At 36.6% G+C, this 23350-nt stretch overlaps 1 protein-coding gene across 8 annotated transcripts in view; it reads right to left on the reverse strand.

The window, feature by feature from the left end:
* Nucleotides 1-260: 260 nt before the first annotated feature.
* The window catches only part of UNC80 (unc-80 homolog, NALCN channel complex subunit), a 270741-nt gene continuing 247651 nt past the window's right edge, over nucleotides 261-23350 (reverse strand). For 5 of the 8 annotated variants that reach the window (XM_058300207.1, XM_058300209.1, XM_058300206.2 and 2 more), the window contains 9 exons: nucleotides 22412-22596; nucleotides 21540-21705; nucleotides 20012-20191; nucleotides 16896-17034; nucleotides 14061-14117; nucleotides 7084-7165; nucleotides 5696-5807; nucleotides 4894-5093; nucleotides 261-4168 (listed from right to left, as the gene is read on the reverse strand). In XM_058300207.1, coding sequence (XP_058156190.1) covers nucleotides 3902-4168; nucleotides 4894-5093; nucleotides 5696-5807; nucleotides 7084-7165; nucleotides 14061-14117; nucleotides 16896-17034; nucleotides 20012-20191; nucleotides 21540-21705; nucleotides 22412-22596 — 1388 coding nt within the window. In that variant the 3' untranslated portion in view covers nucleotides 261-3901. The remainder of the gene's footprint in view (nucleotides 4169-4893; nucleotides 5094-5695; nucleotides 5808-7083; nucleotides 7166-14060; nucleotides 14118-16895; nucleotides 17035-20011; nucleotides 20192-21539; nucleotides 21706-22411; nucleotides 22597-23350) is intronic. The other 3 variants (XM_058300212.1, XM_058300211.2, XM_058300210.2) reach the window with 2 other exon arrangements.

Consider the following 23350-nt stretch of genomic DNA (forward strand, 5'->3'; position numbering starts at 1 on the left):
CATTCTGCCTTATTTTGAAAGGTGGAGATGGAAATCAAGAGTAGAATGGAATTGGGGTTTGGGTGGAAATTGGAGGGGGGATTAGGAAAATTAAATAAGCCAGGGCCAAATTGGGTGGTGAAGTCAGGGTGGGGCTGGGAAGGGACAGCAAGAAAGGCCATTAACAAAGGCACACTCTAGAACTCAAAATGAACGCTTTGCAAAATGTATTAAACGGTTCCCTATGTCAAGAAATGAAAAATGAAGCTTATTCAGACATCTTAAATTGTTTTCTATTTATTTTATATGTGCATATTCAAACACAGAAGTCTTTTCTTTCATAAATATCTTTCATAAACATTTCATATTTCTTCATATGCATTTTTCCATGCTCTTTGGTCATTCAGTATTATAACAGACTTCATGGTCATCTGAGGGAAGTTGGCTGTGTTTTCACTTTTGTCTTTACCTATACAATGGCTAATAAAGGATTTTCATCCTGCAGTCACAGTGACTTAAAAATTATTATGGAGGTACATTGATCTGTAATCCTAAATAATCCTAAAATAATACAAGTAACTTTATCTTGAACTTTTCCAGATACATTCTGCCCTCAAATTGCTTTTATTCTCCTGAGTGTCAAACTAAAGTTGCTTTCTAAAATGCTGCAGTTTAGACCCACTAAAGTAAATGAGGAAGTGGGGCTTTCTACTCACTGCTATGAAAAGGCCGTGGAATTACATTGTGAGGTCACATGGCAACATCTTGACTCATCGTGATAAGCAGCAATTTCGGAGACTGCTCTATTAAACAAATCCTGTATCACTTGAGGAAGGATAATTAATTTGTATTTTGGACTGCAATTCTATTAATTTATGACTCTTTCTTGTCTACAGGTCCCTATACACACCCCAGATATTCTCTGAGCTAGAAAGAAGAGTCCAGAATATTCTTCATGACTAAAGGGATGGATAGATGTTCTTGCTTATAAGGGAGGTACTCTTGGAGGCTTGGAATAGCAAACTAGCTACTCCCAACCTGTGCAACCAAGACACATGAGGCTCTGAGCACAGATTTTTTTCCCCAGCATTGCCATGGCCATTTATGCCTTTTGACACTGTGGTTCTAAGTGTCTTGTCTCAGGGTACTCAATAACCCAGCTTCCTTTTTGGAAAAATCAAATAACTTATCCAACAGAATTATAGAAAGCAGCAAATGAAAATTATAGAAATGAGAAATGAAAGTAAAATGTTTTTCTATAGAAAATGCTGTATCTAGGATTTGAACTGTTTTAACTGAATCTGAGTAGTATAAATCCAGTATCATGGATAGTACATGTTTATTCCAAGGTTTCTCAAAAGTTAAGCTGAATTTCTGAGAAAGCAACCTCTTTGTTGAGTTCAATTCTTTATACATGGGAGGTGGGTACCTAGTTTATTTTTCCTCTGAATAAGATAAATATCATTAAATAACATAGCTTAAGAAATTATCTATTACCAATATTGTATTTATCATATATAATTATCTACTGTTAGCCATGTACTCAATAATATTTTGAACATTACAAAAAATTATTTTCTTCAACCTTTTTTCCTAATCATCCCCAACTGTTTTTTTTTAATGTAGTTATTCCTTCAAATTCCAGGTAACAGTATTCCTGAGAATACATCTTATGACAATCTTATGCACATACATGTATATACTTTTATCTATTACACATAAATATTCGACACATTACATTCAACACATTTAAGGGCACCTTAAAGAGAACAGATGCACATAGCTGCAAATCATAGTAGTCCCATTACAAAAACAATATGAAAACTCTGTAAGGCCCTGTTTCTTAGAGTGGAGGTTTTTTTGCAAAGTACAACATTACTCAGTTTATTGAAAAAGTTTCTAACAGTATTCCGTAACACCAGAGTGAAGAAGTCAGGCTAGAAGGCAGACAGACCAGCAGATAGTCATGTTTCAGATGAGCCCAATATTTTAAAATATACCTAAAGGTACTCAGAATTCTTGTTGGATACTTAACAATGTTCTCTGACCCCTTTACTTTTTAAATATTTGATACAATTATACATAGAGAATTCGAATCAAGAACCAGGAAACTGGAACAAAGCACACACATACATAGGGAATCATATAGCCCAGACACTTATAATTACCCAACATAAGGCCTCTAATGCTAATTGAGCAGCATAAGTTTTAACAGGAGATATATATCAGCTTAGAAAGAATCATAAAACCTATTATCAGTATATTTCTGCACTTAGAGTCAATTCAGCATTAAACGCAAATAATATGAAACTATTGTAAAATATGAAAGAGCCCATTTAACTTACTTTCTGAACTTTTGGATTTGAAATTTTCAGTTTTGTGTTTCTATCCTAACCCACTGATATCTAGTCATTTCATTTTCTAAGTGAAGGGGATTATAACCCCAAATTATATTTAGAGTATATAAATCACAATATAAACAATATCTATTTAATAAGCACTTCTAACAGAAAAATAATTCTTTATAATTAGGGTGGGTTTAGTCGTCTCTTCTATATATACATAAACATATCATAGCCAACACAGTCAAAGTTTAAACATTCAGAATGTGTTTTGAATTTATCACAATATAATCAAAGTCTATATTTAACTTAAGCCTGAAGACTAGAAAACACACACACATACCATTCCAATTTTGGTATGTATATTCATTTTTTAAATATGCTTAATAGTTACATAGCAGTTTTCTAATGTAAACAGTTAAAATTTTGAAATTCAATTCTGAACTCTATAATGTCCAGTCCTACTATAGGATCAATAACATAGTAGGCATTGACCTCATAAGCGTTCTTGAAGTCACTGAACATCAAGTTAATGACCTACTTGCAAAATATGCAAGCAGACTCTGTCTATAATGAAATTGCCCACTTTATATATTTTTCTTCTCATAAACTTAGATGTGCCAAGGATCATAAGAACATTGTTAACACTGAGAAAAAGTTATTTCATTGAACCATTTCTATCAACACTAACCTTAATATCTGAAAATATGACCTCAAGGGTAGGCACAGGATACTGTGTGGGAAAGAAATCACCCACATTTCCCAATATCTCATCTTGGCATTGATGCTGTAAGGGCTAGCAGTAGGAAAACCAACTATTTCTAGCTATTATGTTTACATTTAATTTTCATCATTGTATAGGCTATTTAATTTCAGAATTATTTTAATTTTTCAAATATTCTCTATCATGTGATTATGAAATTAAATGATCTTATGGCATTAGCATTTTGATTTACAATATGAAATGAAAACAACAATCAAAAAATAAATATTGAAAAGTCCACAGTTCTAAAAATAGTATTTTTTTCTTCTTCTGAATGGCAATATTATTGATAGAACCAAATGGCTGCAGGCCTATTTATTATTTAGTTTCCCCAAACTAATATTTTTCTTTTGATTATCTTTTATCTACATTGCTACTTGTATATCCATCTGATTTAATATTTTTTGAAACTATAAAAATAAATATTTGCATGAGATGTATAATGTGAGTAAGCTCAAAAAATTGGATTCTCTTTTTAGGGCATATTATTTAATACTCCTAGTAAGCAGCTGTGTAATAGTATACATTTTCAATTGAAGGCTTCTTGATTCATAAACAAAGCGCAGTGAAATGGCTCTTTCCCTTATTCATTCCTGATTTTTTGTTCTACACAGAACCAAATCAGACTAGCCATTGACTGTTATGATGTTTATAAAACATTTTGCACATTGGCAGCAAAATGTATTCAGATTTGTCACCCATTGGATGTAAAGTGCTGTCTTTTTAATTAATCTTTTCCTGGCAAAATTATTCAACTTTCAGCAGAGTGATCCCTTCCAGGTCTTATTTATACCTGCAACTCTTTCAAGAAACAGAATTAAACATGAGACTCATCTAGGTCTACATCAGTCTTCCCCAGCTCACTGGGAGTAAAGGTGAACTGGCTGGACAGCAGCGGGTTTTCCATGCCATTTTCCTCACTAATGTGAAGGACAGTGTCTCCATGCTGTAGAAGGCTAGATGTCTCAAGGCCTGCAAAATCATCAGGGTCTGAAAGCTGAGTAGAGAGGGGGCTGTGTGCTGTACCACCTTGTGCTTCTGCATCCTCCTTCTTTTCTCCTTCTTCGGTGGGGATGGTCTCACTCTGAAATCAAAACAATTATGACATCATGAAAAGGTGGGATAGAACCCAGAGGAAAGTATCACAAAATGTCTATTTGCAACTAGACAAGGAATAGGGACACTAGTACCAGTTCTATCCTCTGTTACATGTGAGATCTTGCATATATTCTTCCAGTGCTCTAAGTCTCCGTTTTCTAATCTGTTATATAATTTTTTTGCCCTGCTTACCTTGTAAACGGTGAAGATCAAATGAGATAAGTGTCACAATGTTTTTTTAGCTCTTAAAGGCTATGCAAATGTGGATATAGTATTAAAAAAGTACACCCTTACCTTTCTTAAAACACCACTCAGGGATGAATGTGGGACCTATAGGAATTCATTTATAAAAATCAAAACAAGAAGAACAAGTATCTAAATAGCAAGAAAAAGATCAAAACAATGAGAAACAAAAAGTTCCTTTCATCTTATAGGATGCAGAAGTCTTTATATTTAAAGACTTCGTCTAACCTGGAAACTTTTTTATTGAAGTGCTTTTTGACTATGTATTATGTACCTGTTTTTAGTGGTTACTTTAGCTACAAAATATTTTCTCTTAGGTTTCTTTTTCATGATACAGGGCCAGTGGAGTTTGGCTAATAAAGCAATAGAGACCCAGCCTTACTTATATGCAATAACTGTGCAAATTCAAGTGGTTCCTGAAGAAAGTGTGCAGGGAACAAGCTTTGTCTAATTCTCCAGCACCCTCACCTGTTTGGGAGACAGGCTGTGGAGATCAGCAACAACAATGGCAGGTGAAGACGTGAGGACTGGTTTGTCCATTCCTTCTGGTTTCCTCGATGGGGCTGGGCTGCAGCCCTGTGGCTGGCCCGTGGCAGGAAGGGTGTCTGTTGGGGCAGCTGCTGGCTCTGGCTGAGCCTCAATGAAGGTCACAGACCGTTTCTGATCTACTGTAGGTCAGAGATGAGGCAGTAAATAGAGGGGAAATTGGGGGAATGATGTTGTCAATGCTTAATAATTATTTTTAATTAAGGTCTTCTGGCTTCCCTTAGTAAAGGCATTTCTGGTTTATTAATAAATGAGACCATCTTTCACTATTATGTACAGATTTCAATTTCACCCCCTTACAAAGAGTGGGACTTGGGTAGAAAAATCATTTTTATATAAACGGCCAAAAATCAAAATTTGCATTGAGCATTAGGTGAATTTGATCAGCCCTTATAATAACTGTCTACAGGATTTAAAGTCCATATTATTCGTCATTCTTTTGTCTTCAGTAAGACCTATAACAAATCCAGTCCCTTGGCTTGGGGGGAAAACACCCTTTAGAGGCAAATTGCTTAGTACCATTGGTTTCCCTTGGGCTCTTCCATCCCAGGGTCCCTGGTGGTAGGGAAAAGGGCAGAGAAGGCTAAAGAAAAAGGGCACTACAATTTTCTGGGAAACTTCTTCCCTTATCCTAGTGCATCCCAAGGGAGTGCTGGATCTGCACTCCCTCAGTTTCTGCAGGCCGTCCCAGCTGGGATGCCTGGCAACTTGAGGGAGGCCTCACCAGATGGCTTCGTTTTAGGTTGGATGCTCCTGCGAGTGGTGGACAGCCGAGCCCCATGGCGGTTTCTGGATTCAGTCTGAGTCTTCTGACGTGAGAGCAGAGGGCGTCTTAGCTAAGGAGAAGAGGCAAAATAAAGCTGCTAAGAGAGGTCTAACTACCTTGGAGAAAGCACTGTGCACAGAGGAGTCTGACTATAATTTGTTCCTTTCTTTACATGTTTCTGTGGACTCTTACAGTTATGCCTTATTTTTGTAGCTGAGAAACTTCTTTCTGCATATCTAACCACAAGTATTTGATTGTGGCATTCCCTTCCATCAATTCTACCCCCCAGTTATTACTCCTTTATAAATCCCAAGAACATTAATTAATACAATTTTAAAATAGTACATTTGAGAACTTCAGTTACTTTAAGATACAAAACAAATAATTATTGTTACTAAATCACCCTTTGCTCATCTAAAAGTTTTACTAGAACATTTCCTAATGCTCAAAGGGTAGGTTTATGAAAAAACCTCAGATACAGGGAAAATGCCTGTTACCTGACTTGGTGCTGAAAAGCTCCCGTTGAAGCAACAGGGCAGAACCTCATTTAGATTTTTACTTAGGAAATAATGAAAAGTAACTCACCCAAAGAAATTTGTAAAGACGGCCTTTACTTGCATTTCAGTTTTAAATTGAATCATTAACCTTGGAATGAGGAAGGAAGGACTACTCTGTTTCTACACCGAAATGGGCCTTAAATAAACTTTACAACACATCTACTTTCGTCATTAAGTTTGACTAAGGTACAAGGTTTCTGGATAGGGAACAAATAGAATCATAGGTCACTTATTTGCTGAGTAATTAGCTTTGCTAATAAGAAGATTCAGATCCAAAATAGAGCTAAAAACGCTCAGCTTGCCCAAGCACTTACCACATTTTAAAGTTGCTCTGAACTGCTTTTTTTCAGGTAGGGAGAAGGCAAAATATAATCTTAATATACACAGGCATTAAAAATTGAATAGTATCAGAGGTTCTGATGAGAGAAAGAGGGACATTTCTGGGACATGGGAATTGTTCTGCATGATACTGCAGTGACAGATATAGGCCATTATACATTTTGTCAGAACCTATAAAATTGTGTGGTGCAAAGTGTAAACTATGATGTAAACTATAGACCATGGTTAGTATAATAGCAATGCTTCAATATTTGTTCAACAATTATAACAAATGTACCTCACTAATGAAAGATGTTCTTAATGGGGGAAAGTGTGTGTGTGGGGGGGGGGTATATGGGAATCCCCTATATTTTGACATAACTTTTATGTATTCTAAAACTTCCTAAAAAGAAAAATTGAATAGCACTTCCATTTCACAGGGAAGTCTCTCCCCTCACAGGGTCTGCTTACCTGCCTTAGACCCCTCTTCCTCCCCAGCGGCTGCTGGATGAGGAGGTTCTGTTGGCCGGGTTCACTCTGCACACTTGCCACCCTGTCAAGCGTCAACAGTGTTAGAACACCCTGGAGAGAGCACAGAAGACCATCCTCTGTGGTAGAGGTTAAAATCGTTTGTATGAAATAGTCACTTCAAAGACACCATTATCTTTGAAGGCTGGTTGGGAAAGCGTCCCTGGGAGGGGGTTTTCAAAGGTTTGGGAGGGAGGACAAGGCCTTGTAGCCCCAAGCTGCCAAAATTGAGATTCTGTTTTCAATCACAGATGCCGTATCTATCATTCAACGAAAAGTTGGTTTGATCACACCCCTGTTTTGGAAGCCACCAAAAGGTTTCAGACGTCACATTCTAATCTCAATTTTTTTTTTTCTCCAAGGGGAAGGGAAAAGGTGGTGATGAACAAACACAAACAACTCTTTCACATGGATGGGAATGTCTTTATAAAATTTCAATTTAAATGAAAATAAGATGGACAAATATCAAACACATCAGACACAGATTTCTTTTGGGTGAAGGGGCACATTCAACACATGTTTGCAGCCTGAAGTCTCTGTGACTACTGTGCAAATGAATAGTCACATAGGTAGATAATAAAAAAAATTTTTTTTAAATGGTTTTAGATTTAAAAGGCTGACAAAGTAATTGAGCTGTCATTTCAACTCAGGAGTTTTAAGATCCAGTAGCTGCACTCAATCTTGTGCAGTTTATAAAAGCAACAACCTGCTCCTCCCAAATTTACTGTGTATGTGTGTCTTTTTAATGTGAAAATGACTACTGGCTGTGGTCACTATTTTAGTATCGGGTGAAGCAGAAAATACGGATATGGTCCCATAATCCTTTTTCATTCTGCATGCAAATAGAATAAGTAATTATAATAGGAGTGGGGGGTTAAAAAAAAAAAGACATGTATTGTGCCCCAGAGAACATTGTAATTCTGTGGGTGATGCCAATGTGATTATTTGATTAATAAATAATTTCTGTTTTGCCTTTGCCAATGGAGAATCATCTACAGATAACTTTCAGCGTAAAGTAGTTCACAGAAGAATCCAAAGTCAGTAACTATCCAGGAAAAATAAAGACTATATACTATATTCCCTTCACCTTCTTTCTTTTTTTTTAATGATCTACTTGAATTTAAATACCTGGCTGTGGTTGTAGGGAGAGAAATAGATGGCATGCTGGGCAATCAGATATTTCCCCTTTATATTAGCAATTGATTAGTCAGCACATGGTTGACACAGTCACATTTCTCATTTCTTAAAAGGTCTTACTCATATTTCCACGAGAAGAAAATTGATTATTTTCAAATGGGGCTTACCAAAGTTTTTATGAAATATGGACATATTTACCTCATAATTATATCACTTGGGGTACACAATACAAAATTCCAGAGATACCCAAAACAAGTGTTTTTGAACTTTCTTATTCTCCCAAAGTTCAAAAGATCAACGTATGTTATCTTTGTACATATATGACCTTGTAGCAACATATGGCTTTTCTATGAAGAGGGAAAATTACCCCAAAGGAACAATGCCATAAATTCTGATAATCAATAAAATTAACCCAAAGGAAAAATGCAATAAAGTCTGATAAGCAGACTATGTTGCTGGAATGTTTGAAATGACATCTCCTCATTAATTATATGTTTCAAAATTTGTGTCTGTTGAATTGGAAAAAGTAGTCAATTACCATTCACACAAAAGTAGAAACAATTTTCTCCCAAATACCAAGGAAAACTTTCATTGGCATCCATTCTTCATTGATCTCTAAATGTTACCTCAGTTCCCACGGCCATAAAGGGAGGTTAATACTTACCACCTACCTCCCATTAAGGTACAGAAAAGAAGTTAGTTGATGTAAAATGGTTTGAACATGAAAGTGATGTAGATAGCATGCTTTCTTGTTTTGCATTTGGTGTTTGTAATTAGTTTATTGCTTCTAGAACACTAAAAGCAGTGGGTAATAAAATGTTTTGAAAATAATTGGGGCAGAGAAAATGAAATCAAGGCAGTCCTCTTGTCTCATTTTTGTTCAGTATTCTGAGATTTTTTTAAAAAATGGTGCAAAAAAAGAAAAGAAATATACATTACTCAGGGAGTGTTAAATGTCAAAGCATAATGGTAATTTTACAATGATTTTTCAAAGGGAAGATCATAAGCATCAAAATTTTCTCTGTGGGGATAGAGAGGCTTATGTCTAAGAAATGTATCAAGTTTATAACTTCAGTAATTAGCTGTTCTATGTAAATGATATAGCATTTCATCAGAGGAATGTACACATCAAAGAGGAAATTATAGAGCATGTCCTTGGAAATACAACTCAACAAAAAAATTATACTCTCCCTAAAAATGTGAGGCTAATATGTTTATATTTAGAACACACAAGCTGACTTAACTGTACGGTTAGAACACATTAACAATAAAGATCCCGAGAAGTTATCATCTGTATAGTCATTTATACAGAATACGCTTCTTTCTCTGGGATCTATAACTGATTTGAGTCACGTATGAAAAGTAGTTTCAATTTAGCTTCTTGCCACATCATGTAATATTTCAGGTTTGTGATATATGACCGTTAAGATGTGCAACACTAAAACCAACCAGAATACTGAGGTATTTGTACTAAGTCCCATTTCCTATATCAGGTTTTGAAACAGCCCCATTATAGTTCTTATCTATCACAACTGAAATGATAAAAATGGTTTTCTCCTTTCAAAAAATAATATATTCCAATAGGGTGCTGGATACTTTTGAATAACTGAAATACCTGTTTTATAAACCATAGTCAGAACAAGTAAATCTTAAAAGCTGAGACTATGCCAAGATATGGCAGAGCACTGGGACATGTTCTGAAAACTTTCTTTTATAAAATTCTGGTTTCCTGAAATTTTGAATAGTGGGAATGAAAAGCGGCTGATTTCTAATGTTTAGGCCAAAGAATAGGAAGAAAATAAGGATAAAGGCAAATAAAACTTTCTAAATTGAAGCTAACATCTTACAACATATTTAGAAATAAATCATCTTTTGTATTTTTGAGTCTCTGTCAAACATCACTATGGCAAACCATATAATGACCTACGTTGTAGAAAACTAAATGCAACTGCCACTCAGCACAACTGGCATGGCTCAAACACTATGTACAAAAACCAAAACATCTTATTTAAAATGCAACAAAGTAATTTTTAAACTAGCCAATTTAGACAATATTAGGAGAGTGATGGTGATTGTGGTACAAATTACCTCTATCCCTGTTTCTGAATGCTTACCTGGATTATAGTATTTAAATATGATTGTATCTCCTAATGGAATATATACCTCCTCGTATTTTTTAAAGAGTAGGTGAACAAGGGCCCTTCAGTAATGCAATAAAAATTCATATCACTCACATCAAACTACAAAAAAAGTTTCTAGGATGGGGAGCAGCTATAGCTCAGGTGGTTGAACACCTGCTTCACATGTAAGAGGTCCTAGGTTCATTCCCTGGTACCTCCTGAAAAGGTCCCTAGGATGAAATATGTTTCATAAATTCAAATTTTAAGTAGAAGCACTGGGTAAGGCAAGCACAGGGAAAAGTGAGTTAGTGATTTCCATTGCTTTTATCTGTACTTTCAGTTTGAATTTTAATATGGTTAAGGAAAGCTAGAGATAGAACATAAGACATATAGAATAGCCATTTACCCTAATGGCCTTACGATAAGAATTCCTAAAGCTAACATCAATGGAGCCATAAGGCATTTGTAGAGAACAGGGAAATAAACAGTAGACTCCTGTTTTTATCTTTCCCAATAAAAGATTATTGTTTAGAATTTACTGGGTCTCCCTAAGAGCCAAGAAAATTATTTTAAACACCACAGAATTTAGAGGTTAGAATAATCTAGCTATTAATATCTCAAAGAACTGATTTAGCAATGGCAAAGCATGTATCTGTATCACAACGCACATCTTCTCAGCCATTAATTCTCAGCTACATGAAAAGGCAGTTTTTATTTTTTTTCTTTGTACTCTGAAAGTACTTGCCAAGTTTTCATACTTGGAAATGTACATGATCATGAGATAGGTTCTAATAAATAGGGCTATTTTTATTTCATCTCTCCCAGACTATATAGTCTTGTTCAAACTTGAGCCACTTTCTTATTTTCCACTGAGATTAAAATCACCCTTACAGCATCAAATAGCATTGTAATCTGTTTTCATCTGAAGTCGGAGTTGATTGTCAAGTCTTGCCTTTCAAAATGTTCTAACGTGCCTAAACAAAGTCTAAATCTCAAGCTTAATCATCCAGTTTTAAGTGTTTGAATACCCTTCTGTTTCTATTCTTCTGAAGGGAAATAATATCTGTGGTATGAGTTTGGGGGTATTGACAGGGAAGAAACACCTGCAATGAGATTTTATACCTTTGAGAGCAATGCTATAGTGAAAAGAACTCTCCCATAGAATAATAGTTTAGTTTATTAATTTCCAAAAGGAAGAATAATTTCTCCAGAGCATACTGCTTCTAACAGCCTCTTTATTCTAGTGACTCTTTTAGAAGAAACTTATTAGCATGGGTTTAAAAAAAAATCCCAGAAGAAATTTTCAATAGCTCTGGAAAATTTTTATTGCCTTCCACCTGCTTACCAAGGTTATCTTTATCTCCTCCTCATTTAGTCCATACAGTTAACTTGTTCCTTTTGCCTAAACAAGTGCTCGTTCAAAAGCAAATTCCCATGAATGGTTTCCTTTAGATGTGCTTCCCGACATTCTTTAGGCTTTGGAGCCAGATTTTCCTTAGGACTACTTCTGGGTGTAGGTTAGGTCCTGAGTGCTTTGGTATATGCTAAATGTAATATACATGGTTAATGCCTCACTGCTTCTTTAGGATTTACCATCTGAAGCATAATGAAGCCTCATAACCCAAACAAGAAAGCCTAGAACCCAAATATAAAAAGTATATGTCCTATTTTGTAAACCCACCTCTTAGTAAATGCCAAAAGCTCCTCTCCTCCAAAGAGAACTTGGTGACATCATGGCGTTCAAGAGAAAAGATATGCAGTGTATGGCAAAGGTGGATGTGCTACTGGCTGGTGAATGCCACTGCAATAATAGAATTATTTCAGAATCCAAAGAGAATGCCTCATTTTCCTGTTTCTTGACCACAACTGAGGTGACACCCAGAGCTAAAAACACCAGTCACAGGAACAACAGATCAACAGTAGTTGATTTAAGATAATCCTCAAAGTCCTGTCATGACTGTCTAATTCACTTGTTGCCATGACCGACTAATTCACTATAGCTTTGGTTTTGAACCAGCCTTACCTAGCAGGAACTTTGGGTTTATTCCCATTGAAACTGGATTGAGGGCAGACTGGATTGGTTTGGATAATTTTAGATCAATCATTACTGAACCCCGAGCCTGCCAGAGAAGATGAAATCCTTTGGAGAGTTTATGAAAATCCACTCAAGCTCCTGCCTTCTCTCACCAACCCCAGACTGGTACTTACTCAGCAAGAGTAGAATGTAACCTAATTAGAAAATCCCCAGCTTGAAGCCAGCCAAATGGAAGTCCGATTTAATGTATTAAATTCTATTCCCAGAAGGCCACTGGAACTACCATTTAATCAAGGCTCTCCTGGTCTCAAATGTAACTTTAAGCATTAAACAAATGCATTCTTTGAAGCAACAGTCACCAAGCTAGGCTTGATTCAGATCTCTTCAAACACTGACAATTAAGGGAAGCCATCTTGAGGGACCATTTTGTTTCCCAGCTTCTTCCTTGTCCCCACAGCTCCTGCTACTGGAATTAAGTCTGCACTCTGCAGCACTTCCACATTTACCACCAATAAGAGACTGGTCTTTCAAGGCAAGGGCTGGCAAACACAAATGAATGTCACAAATTATGGGTCCAATAAAAATTAAAAAAAGATACAACTGATAATGGATTAAATTTCCCATTTTCAATTGCAAAAGAAAATGTGAAATCTGAACAAGATGCAAACAAAAGAAAAAAACACAACTTTTCACAGGAACAGCCTCTCAACATTTCCTCATCTTTGTGATAAAGCAATAAACACAGATATCTTATACTCACTGCATAATGCAAACCTTAAAGAGGACGTTTTCTCTTGAGATGGAACAGAGGCACTCTTAGAATGAACAAGAAGCATACCCCCTAATGAGGATTAGTTGAGAGGTGTGAATTGACAGCACAAGATTAGGAATGTTTGACATGGTTTATCTGAGTGTTAAAGGTGCAGTCCCCCTTTATGAAACTTTAAACCAATACCAAGAAATTGTATTGTTGGCATAATAAGATTTATTTTACTTACCAAGAAATGTTTGTGTCTTATATTTCATGGGCAAGTTTTCGAGCCACCTTTGTTCTAGGACACAAATTCTTTATATAAAGGGCTGTTTGAACAAGCTACTATAGTAGCCTGCTAAATAGCATGCATCAAAGAAAGGGGATTATTTAAATTATATTGGCATTGTTATTCTTATTATAGCATCATTGTTTGCTTTCTTACTATCTGTGGTATTACCTGAAAGGCCTGTCCTGATTTAAAAAGGGGCTTCCTGATGGTGGGGCATTGTATTAAAAAGGCTGAGGCAAAATGATCTTTAATGAATATCAGTGTGGTGGGGAATAATTAGATGGAATACATTTAACATTTGGTATGTTGAACTTCTTAGACATCTATGAGATGAGTCCCTAAAAGAACTCCACAGAGTTCTTTAGTAAGCTTTTCAAGTCACTGTGATTGAGCTCTGAAGCTTTGAAAATGGAGGAGGGTTCGCTACACCTTTGACTTCCAGGCTCATGTAATCATGAACAACAAAGGGCAAGGAATGGAAATAGATATCAAGACGGGGCGGGAGTAGACAGAGAGACAGAGGAGACAGGGAACAGGTAGTTTCCCAGCACAGACACCAATAGACAGGTAGCGTTGACACTGTACCTAGAGAGGCTGCCCTCGGCGGCCAGGCCCTGGGAGTCATCGAGGACATTAGGTTCACTGCAGGAGGGGTAGGGAGATGAAGCATTTAGGGAAAGAAAATGCAAAAACAAAAAACAAGAAGAAAAAAGAAGAAAAAAGAAAAAAAGAGAGAGAGAAAAGAAAAAGAAGAAAGGCATGCATTTCCCGCTTTCAAGAACCAAAAAATAAAAAATAAATTTAACGGAACAAGAAAGGAAAAGGAAACATTCAACCATTTCACCTTGTGCTGGGTTTGTCAAGACATAGGACTCAAGAGGGAGGAGGGACTTTGGATGGATACGACTCTCAGAGGAGTGATCTATTTATTGGTCAAGTGTTGGGATTAAAATAAGCTCCAAACAGCCAAATGAGCTCTGAAAAGCTTTGCAGAATGAATCTGTAGAAGATGAAATTAACATTCTTTTTGTCATCATTTATTTAGTGGGAATGTTATCATTTTTAACCTGTTTTATGTACACAATGTTCCATTGATGAGGGTCCTGCTTTTCTCTTGTGCGTTGTGACATTTTCACAAAGAAACCACTTACCATGAACTGCCAAAACCAAACTCTGGGAATTGATGTTATTAAAAGAAAAGAAACAACCCAACTTTCTTTGCTAATTTTGCAATTGAATGCAAGTTAACAAAGGGAAGAGACCCAGGAAAAGTCACATGGAACTTGTATTTACCTCTTTATTACCCATCTTCTAGTGACTGAAATGTAAATGCCAAAAGAAGAAACCTGTCAGGTTGGTGAGAGAATAATGAAATAGTTTATCGATTCATTTGGATCCAGTTGAACTGGTACTTGGGAGCAGAAGCTGTGTCATACTTTGTATTTCCCTCAGTGTCTAGCACTGAGCTAAACACCCAGAAGACACTCAACAAATATTTGTTAAATTGGATGGAATTAAATTGCAACCAATTAGAAAACTGCCCGTAAAGTTTTGAAGTTTACCGATTTGTATCCTGCAAAAATGGCCGCTGTCCCCAGAAGGGGCTCGATTTCCCTCATTTGTGTTCCAAAAACAAGAATCGTGTCCCAAGGGTTTAACTGTAATTTTTTCTGGATTTCTATATCCACAATAGAACCATTTTTCTCCCTGGAAACAAGTTAACCCTTTAGGGGATATGTAGAAAGGGAACTGATAGCCTTGTTATTTTTTAGTAACTAAAATAAAACTTATTAAAAAAATCACACAATTCCCTAACTAAAATAAAACTTAATACAAATGTTAGATGATTTTCTTTTATTCTTGACTGAAACCTGCACATCGCTAGCAATTGAAAATGAATTGCTAGCTATGAATATTAGCTTATAATAATTTACTTCATTGTTTGACATTTTATAGATTAGGTCTGATTTTGTTCAGAAACTTTGTTTTTAAGACTTTCTTTTCAAAGGTAAATGACCAAATCATAGGTGAAACAGTCTTTTACAATGACAGGATCACTTATGTATTGTCAATCTATAATAATTAAACAGTACTTGTATAAGAGACTGCTTTCTTTAAAAGTATGAAATTTACTTATTAATCATCTTTTAGGTTTTCCCTATTTTTTATATTCTCCAAACTTAGGCTTTAATTCATAGATTTTATTTCATCTGTGTAGTTCATGAAGTTCATGAAAGTTCATGTAGATCATGACAAAAGATTTACATACAGGGTAAGTATGCCTGCATAAAATTAATTTTATATGGACTTTAGAATGTGTTCTGATTTTTATTATTTTCTATGCATGAATGATACCACATTGAGTCTGCAAGTATTGAAAAATAAACAAATAACAAGCTAGCTGAAAGCACATTAGGCTCTTTGAAAAATAGTTTTTGACTCCTAAAGTTTAAATATCATTGGCTCTGAAACAGAATCTTTTGATTCTTATCACAGACCATTTTCTGTACTATATATTTTTAATGTGTTTATATAACTTGGCAGTTATACATGCCAACATACCTATACACACTCTTTTCCTAAGAAAATGTATAAGAGTTTAGTCATGGAATCAAAACTTTAGTTCAAGAAGTGTTACCTGAGGCAGTTTGAGATTATTTTCTGAACCCCAAAATGAGAAAGATTATATTTGTAAACTAATCTATTCCTCTGGGTATGATACCCTTTGATTGCATTAAATTCACTTGAGGGGCCTTTGATTCGATTATGTGATAAAATTGCTTTAGGGCTTTTGATTGGACTTTCATCAGTGAGGTGTGACTTAGGTTGAGCCCCCACCCCCGTGCTGTGTCTGATATAAATGGACTCACACAGACAGACATGGGAAAAGAAGGGAACTGCCATGTTTGATTCTGCCAACCCTTCACTTCACAGATGGGAAACCTGAAAATGACTTGTCCAAGGTCACACATAGTGGTATAGGCTCTTTTCTGTTTGGTTAAGCATCACCACTTCCAACTTAACACTGGTGACATAGCTCAAGCCTAAACTTTACCAAATATATCAAGCTAGTCTTATACACTTGCCAGGTACTCATTGCTAGCTAATGATAAATTTGAAATACAAAAATGTCACTTGACAAGCAGAGAGAAAACCATGCAACTATTTATGGAAACTTTTAAGGGGAGACAATGGTTGGATCAGAAACTGATATCCCTTTACTGGCCTGGCTTAGAAAATTCTCTGCAAATAGTTGCCTCAAGTACCTTGTTGAAAAGCTGTTTGATGAATGAATGTGCTACCTAAAATCAGTACCATTGCTTGCTTCACTTTCAGCTTTTGTAGTATAAGGGGAAAGACTTTTCAGAATTTCTACCCTTGCCCCAAAATGCAGAGTATACAATATCCATGGCTCTTTACCTCTGGCTAGGTAACATGCCCACCTCAGCCTGAGGTGCAGACATGCTGGATACGTGACTGGAGAACCGCCTCCTTCCAATGGCACTCAAGAGGTAAGCTTCTTGTTCACTTACCACACTGGGCATGCTTACAGAGTCATCTAAAAGGGACAAAGGAAAGGAGTGTTATAGAAAATATGATGCTGATCAGAAAATCCAAACCAAAACTGGGCTTGGGTCACTTTATGGCTTGAGTACAACTGAAGGGTAGCCTCTAAAGCTTCTGGGGTTTTAGTTTTTTGTGTCCCAAAAGGCCAATGATAATGATTCATGTCCACACTTCTCCTGCCCTCCTGTACTTTAACTCCTTAATGAATTAAATGTAAACCTCTTGTCCATTTTTACAGGTAGATTATTTGTGAAAGTCAATGGGAATCTACAAATTAAAGATTTCAGAAAAACTAAATTATACATTTGCAAAGCATTCCAGTAATAGTTCCATAAGGGACTTTTTAAATTGAGTGAATCAAGAACAATTCTTTGACATTCAAAAACTATATTCAGTACATTTAATGATTTTTAGACTGCTTAGAGGAAGACTTCTTAAGATATTATTTGTAAAAAGGTCAACAAATCCATAAAATTCAGAAATAAATGCTTATTTTAAACCAAATTTTAATTATTTAATCTTGTTTTCTTCATAGTAGCAGAAATCAATGTATTCGAATGCATAGGAAAGTTAACTTTAGCACAGTATTCGTTGCAAGGTGACCTTTTCCAAGTGAGCTAATGTTGTTTGTTGCTGAACAGCAAATATATTTTGATAAACATATAGTGGTCTTTGATGAATTTATGCTACTACCATATAAGAGCTTCTGATATCATTTACTTAAAATTCCCTAGTGATTGTATTTCTCATTGAACTGATTTCAAGCCAAAGAGGTGAACATGAAAATTGTTTAACTTTCAATATGTCTTATGATGATTGACTGAAAATTGATTCTTGTTATAGAATACTATTTCCTTTTCAGTTATTTTCACAGAGGAAAAAAAGCAAATATGTCTAAAATAGAGAAATACATGGTAGCTTGAGTTATTTATACAGATAGATTGTGGTCTTTTCCCAGATTCCACTGATATGTCATCCCTTAGTCAAAGTCATATATCACTTCACACCACTTACTTCCTCAATATTGTTTAGTAATTAATCATGTACTCCCATCCATTATCCCTTTGCCTAAGTGTTCTTTGTCACAAACGTTTGTCATCTCCTCTACAAGACTATATCTAAGATCCTGGAGGGGAGAGAACATATCTTTCTCAAACTTCCTAGTTTCTCACCTTGTATCTTGTAGGTCTTACTACAGGTTTGGTGATTTATGGGAAAATAGTTTAATACAAAGCAGTCATCAATCTGGCTTTCATACTCCACCCCTTATAAATTAATACGTAGCCTCTTCAAAACTACACCATACCATTTGTTAGCAATCCTGCTCCTACTGGGATGATTCTGATGTCTGAGAGCAGGAGATATTAGCAAAATACTGCATACTTCCATATGGTCCCCTGCCTCGCCAGCCTAGTCGTATGAGTGCTGACTTTGGCTAATGAACCTCTATTTATATCTTTTCTACTTTTCTTTCCTAGCTTCTTCCTAGTGGTTAGAGCATCTATTTATTAATAAGGTTACTGGGAAATTATATTTTAGTTCTACTAAAGATAGGTGGTATCATTTCCAGTCACTAAAAAAAAAGTGCTTAGAGAGACTACCTCAAGCATTAAAGAAAAATAGACATTATTACCTCAGTTCTGAACGATTACAAGGATCAAATGGATACTTCAAATATATGGTCATTTGTTTCTTTCATGTTTTTTGTTTATTTTCTTGGTTAAGATTTTTCTAGATTTTCCTAATTATAATTGTAGGTGTATTTCCATAAGCAATTATCAAGATAATTTAAATACAAGGTCTACATGTCAGATGTAGGGCAATATGATTATTAACTTTGTTTCCTGATTAAACCTGAAGATAGATCTGAAAATTTGTTATCATAAATCATTTATTTCTTCTCTTCTCCCACATACACAACTGTAGTGAGGTTTTAAGATACTTCCATTCATCTTAATTAATTAAAATTCTGACCTTAACTTCCATTTCCTCTGTTTAATTTAATTCAGAGTGGGCTTTCTTTGATTCTCTTTTTTTGGGGGGGGGGGGAGGTTGGTGTTGGTATGGGGAAGTGCTGGGTGGGAATCTAAATTTTGTTCTAAAGCTTAATGCATTAACAGCATACTTTGCTATAACTGTTATATCAGAATGTTTTAAAAACACATGTGAGAAATAATCAATGCAATTGAAACCCTCTTTAAATGAAAGTAGTGTTAAATGGAATCTTACACTCTACTTCTACTTTGTAGAACATGTATGTGAAGCATTTTTCTTGACTTGATTTTCCCTTATTTCATAACTCCAAATTTGTAGTACATGCATTAGAAGCTCTTGAGCTGACCCAATCACTGGGGACTCTCTTAACTCACACTCAGGATGTGTCCTCCGAGGACAGGCTGCTGGTTTAAGTTCTGACTGGCACAGCCAACAAGTGCTTTTCTGGGGCTGAGCATATGGGTTGCCCACTTTCCTCTGCCCAATGGTGTCACATAAGGGCTGGTCAACCCACTAAGCAAGATGTACACGAGAAGGAGAAACAAAGGCTCTTTATTTACTTACCCATGGTTAAAATGAGAGTTACTAGAAGAAGGTGACTATATAACATAAACTCAAAGAAAATTTGGCAGTCATTAAAGATTTACCTTTTGTCTGAGTTCCTTTTAAGTGACCAAGGATATCAAGGCATTTATAGAAGCACAAGGATTAGGAATAAACTCAAAGAAAATTTGGCAGTCATTAAAGATTTACCTTTTGTCTGAGTTCCTTTTAAGTGACCAAGGATATCAAGGCATTTATAGAAGCACAAGGATTAGGAATCATGGAATCAGTCACAATTTGATGATGACTTCTTTTGAAAAAACGACTGGGGAAATCAGAACTGGAAAAGGTCTGAAGGGCAGAATTCCTTCCCTGACCCCCACCCACAGAGCTGAGCTATGTTTCCCACCTGCTCCTATGGGGTGACCTACTTTCCTCATCCTCCTCGTCAGTCCGACTCAGGGTGTCCTGGGAAGCCTGCTGGGAGGGCTCACTGTCCTGCTCCCAGACAGTGCCGGTGCCTGTGTTTGAACGGGACATGGTGGCCAGGCTCAGGCGGTAAGCAGAGGTGGAGGTACCCACGGTACTGATGGATGTCTTCCCTTGGTAGGCTGCGGGATTTGAGAGACCGGAAGAAGTGTGTGATGAGCATCTTCAAAGAACACAAATAATTGCTTCAAAGTGGCTTGCTTGTTTGTTTGTTTTTATTTTCAGGAAAGGTTGGTTAAATAGTGTATCCCATACAAATGATCATTAAGGCAAAGTAGCAAGTCGAAGTGGGAACATTAACAAATAAGAATCAGTATTTGCTGAACTTACAATTGAATAGCTACCTTGTTAGAGCCTGCTATCTCTAACAATGTAAAATGCTTCTGCATTATTTACCTTCTTATAGTTTTTGACTTTTTTTCCCAAGGCTAGTAGGATAAAAATTTATATTGACCTAGATTGTAGCTTCCAACTTGCCCGTTTTTACTGAGAAACAGGGGAGTGATAAATAAGGCATCCGATATGAACTCCACAATAAAAATCAGATTACATAGTCAAACAGAGTGCTCTCATTCTCCTTTTCTGGAAATTGTATCTGACAGAATATTCCTCGTTCTATGTCATATTATTTTATTATAATGCAGAATATTCAAATGGCAATGTACAGAATTTACCAAGGTTGTATTGGTCAACATTTTTTTTTGTCTTTCAATGCATTGTCTGTAAACAACAATAAACCTTCAGAAAGAAGGGAAAGGGGGCACATATATTCTACTTGTGGGTAATGACTGCCCTCTAATGGCAGAAGATTTTTCCTGTCTCAGTGATCTGCTGTTAATATAATTGTAAAAATGAAAATAACGCAATCCCCAAAAACATGTTTAATAATGTAAAGAAAGTACTTCCTAGTGCCAAATCTAATTCAACCATCCTTCTCCCCACCCCTCACAGTTTGTAAAAATGTAAAGTCTTTATAATCCCACAACCTGGGCTAATATCCCCTCAGGGCTGTCACTTTTAATAAGTGAAAATTAACCCTTACTAACCTCAGTTTCTATTCTCTAAGCAGGCTTTCAGCTGTGTACTTATAGGGAGCTGTGTGGATTAAACTAGACAACATTCATGAAAGGATCTACTACATAGTAGATTTTCCTCCATGAACGTTTGGTCCCCTTGTCCTTACCAAAAAAAAAAAAAAATCAAGGTCAGAATTTAAAAGGTTTTTTCCCAGTTCAATATTCTCAAAAGGGCTTAACTACTAAAATGAGGATTGAAAACAGTATTTAAGAAAGAAAAAAAATCGAACTCCCAGATAACCACTTGATTTCTGTTTCGATGCTGACCATGAGATGCGGACCATGATCACAGGTCAGATCTACCAGTACCTCACAATAAACTCATTTATGGTTCCAAAAGAGCAGTTTCCGGGACAGAGGAGAAACAAATTCAAAATACCGCATGCATTCTCACCTGATCCACTGTGGACAGCCTCTTTTAGAATTTTTAGTTCACTGTTGAACTCAGCAATGAGCGAGCTCTTACACAAAGGGCGTGGGATGAAGCGCCGCTCCAGCTGGTCCGCAATACGTTGCCGGGCAGAGAGCTCTTCATGGTTCTCCGCTGGCTGGGCCAGAAGCTAAAAAGAACGCGTAACATTCTCAGTGCCTCAATTTTCCCATCTGTGAAATGGGCTAATTACTGCACCTACTTCATAGCTGGTTGTGAGGATTTTACATAAAGTAATGCATGCAAAGGTCTTAGAACAGTGCCTTACACAGGAAGTGTTGAATAATTAAATAAATGCCCCAAGAAATCTGGACATGAAAAGAAAAGCAGAGGAGTATTAAGAGTTTTGGAGAAAAATATATGCTTTAAGTAGCCCTTCTTTTTCATATATTATTTAAAATTAGATCGCTATGATTGTGGATTTATCCCTATCTCCAGTTAGCACTGTCAGTTTATGATACATGCATTTTGAAGCTGTTATTTGTTATGTAAACATCTAGAATTATGAAAAAACAAAATAAAATAAAATTAGATCTCAGTCATGCCACTGAAGAAAGAACATTCTCCCAGTCATTCCATTGGACCAATCTTTTTTTTTGATCAGGAGGAAAAGGCAAAGTTTTATAGATTCTAATAATGCTGTTACAGTGAAGGTACTTCTCACATGAATTTTTTTCCTCCAGGTTATATTTTGGGGGCTGATTTCTGTCTGAGCATGGTGTAAACAGGTTCTATTAAGTAGCTACAGAATGTCCCACAAGCGCTCCCGCTGTAACCCTGCCTTAACGAAGCACACACATTCATGACATTTCCACGAGGAGATGCACACACCGCACCTTGCATTGGATGAAAGGGCGCAAGAGCACGAAGATGGGTATGCGGGTGCGCACGATGAAGTCGAGGAAGTCCCACAGGGCCAGGCCTCCCACCTTCCGCAGGGCCATCTCCTTCACCTGCAGGCTCAGCCAGTACCACTGGCTTCCAAGCTGCCTCTCAAAGCAGACGAGAATCACCTTCAGCGCTTCACACCAGTAAAAAAGAAAAGCGAGCCTGAGGACTGCGGCTGCAGAGAGCACTGCACACACCCAACACCCTCTCCGTGCCGGGCGATTTTCTAAACTTCTGAACCCTCTCCATGTTCTCAAAAACGTGCGTGCACTCCAGAGCGAGAGTGTTCCTGACCTCAAGCCAAACATCTGCATGGTAAACATGCTTTGATTCTGATGAGGAGAACACAAACATCTTTTGGAAGTGAGCGTATTGCTTACATCCCAAGCAGAAACATGGATATCTAAAAAATCACAGTTTTCCTTTTTTTCTTTTAAGCATAGAAATAGAATATTTTTGTTATTACAAATAAAATCAAACCTCGTAGAAATGCACAATGTTAAAAAAAAAAAAGCAAGGCCTTTCCCTTCCTGTTCCTCTCCTAATCCCACTCCAAACTGCCCCCAGAAGTAATCAGCGGGTGGGTTTGAGTATATCCCCCAAGATACGGATATCAATAAAAACTCCTCTCTCTCCTCCTCATCCCCACCCCCTGGTATTGCACATTATTTCCATTACTCAATCCTGTTGGATTTCTCTTCCTCCCAGATTCTGGCAGACTCATCATGGTCATTTATTATTATTTTTTTCTTCAAGAAACAGAATTCCCAAACAGCATATCAGGACAAAACTGGAGTACTGGAAAGATTTCACAGATTGTGATGGGCGTTTCCTCTGCCACCCCAGATGTCCCCACTAGGTCTGCCATAGGGCAGTCTGGTGAATTA

The sequence above is a fragment of the Dasypus novemcinctus genome, chromosome 7 (genome assembly GCF_030445035.2).
Source record: "Dasypus novemcinctus isolate mDasNov1 chromosome 7, mDasNov1.1.hap2, whole genome shotgun sequence".
Classification (NCBI taxonomy): domain Eukaryota; kingdom Metazoa; phylum Chordata; class Mammalia; order Cingulata; family Dasypodidae; genus Dasypus; species Dasypus novemcinctus.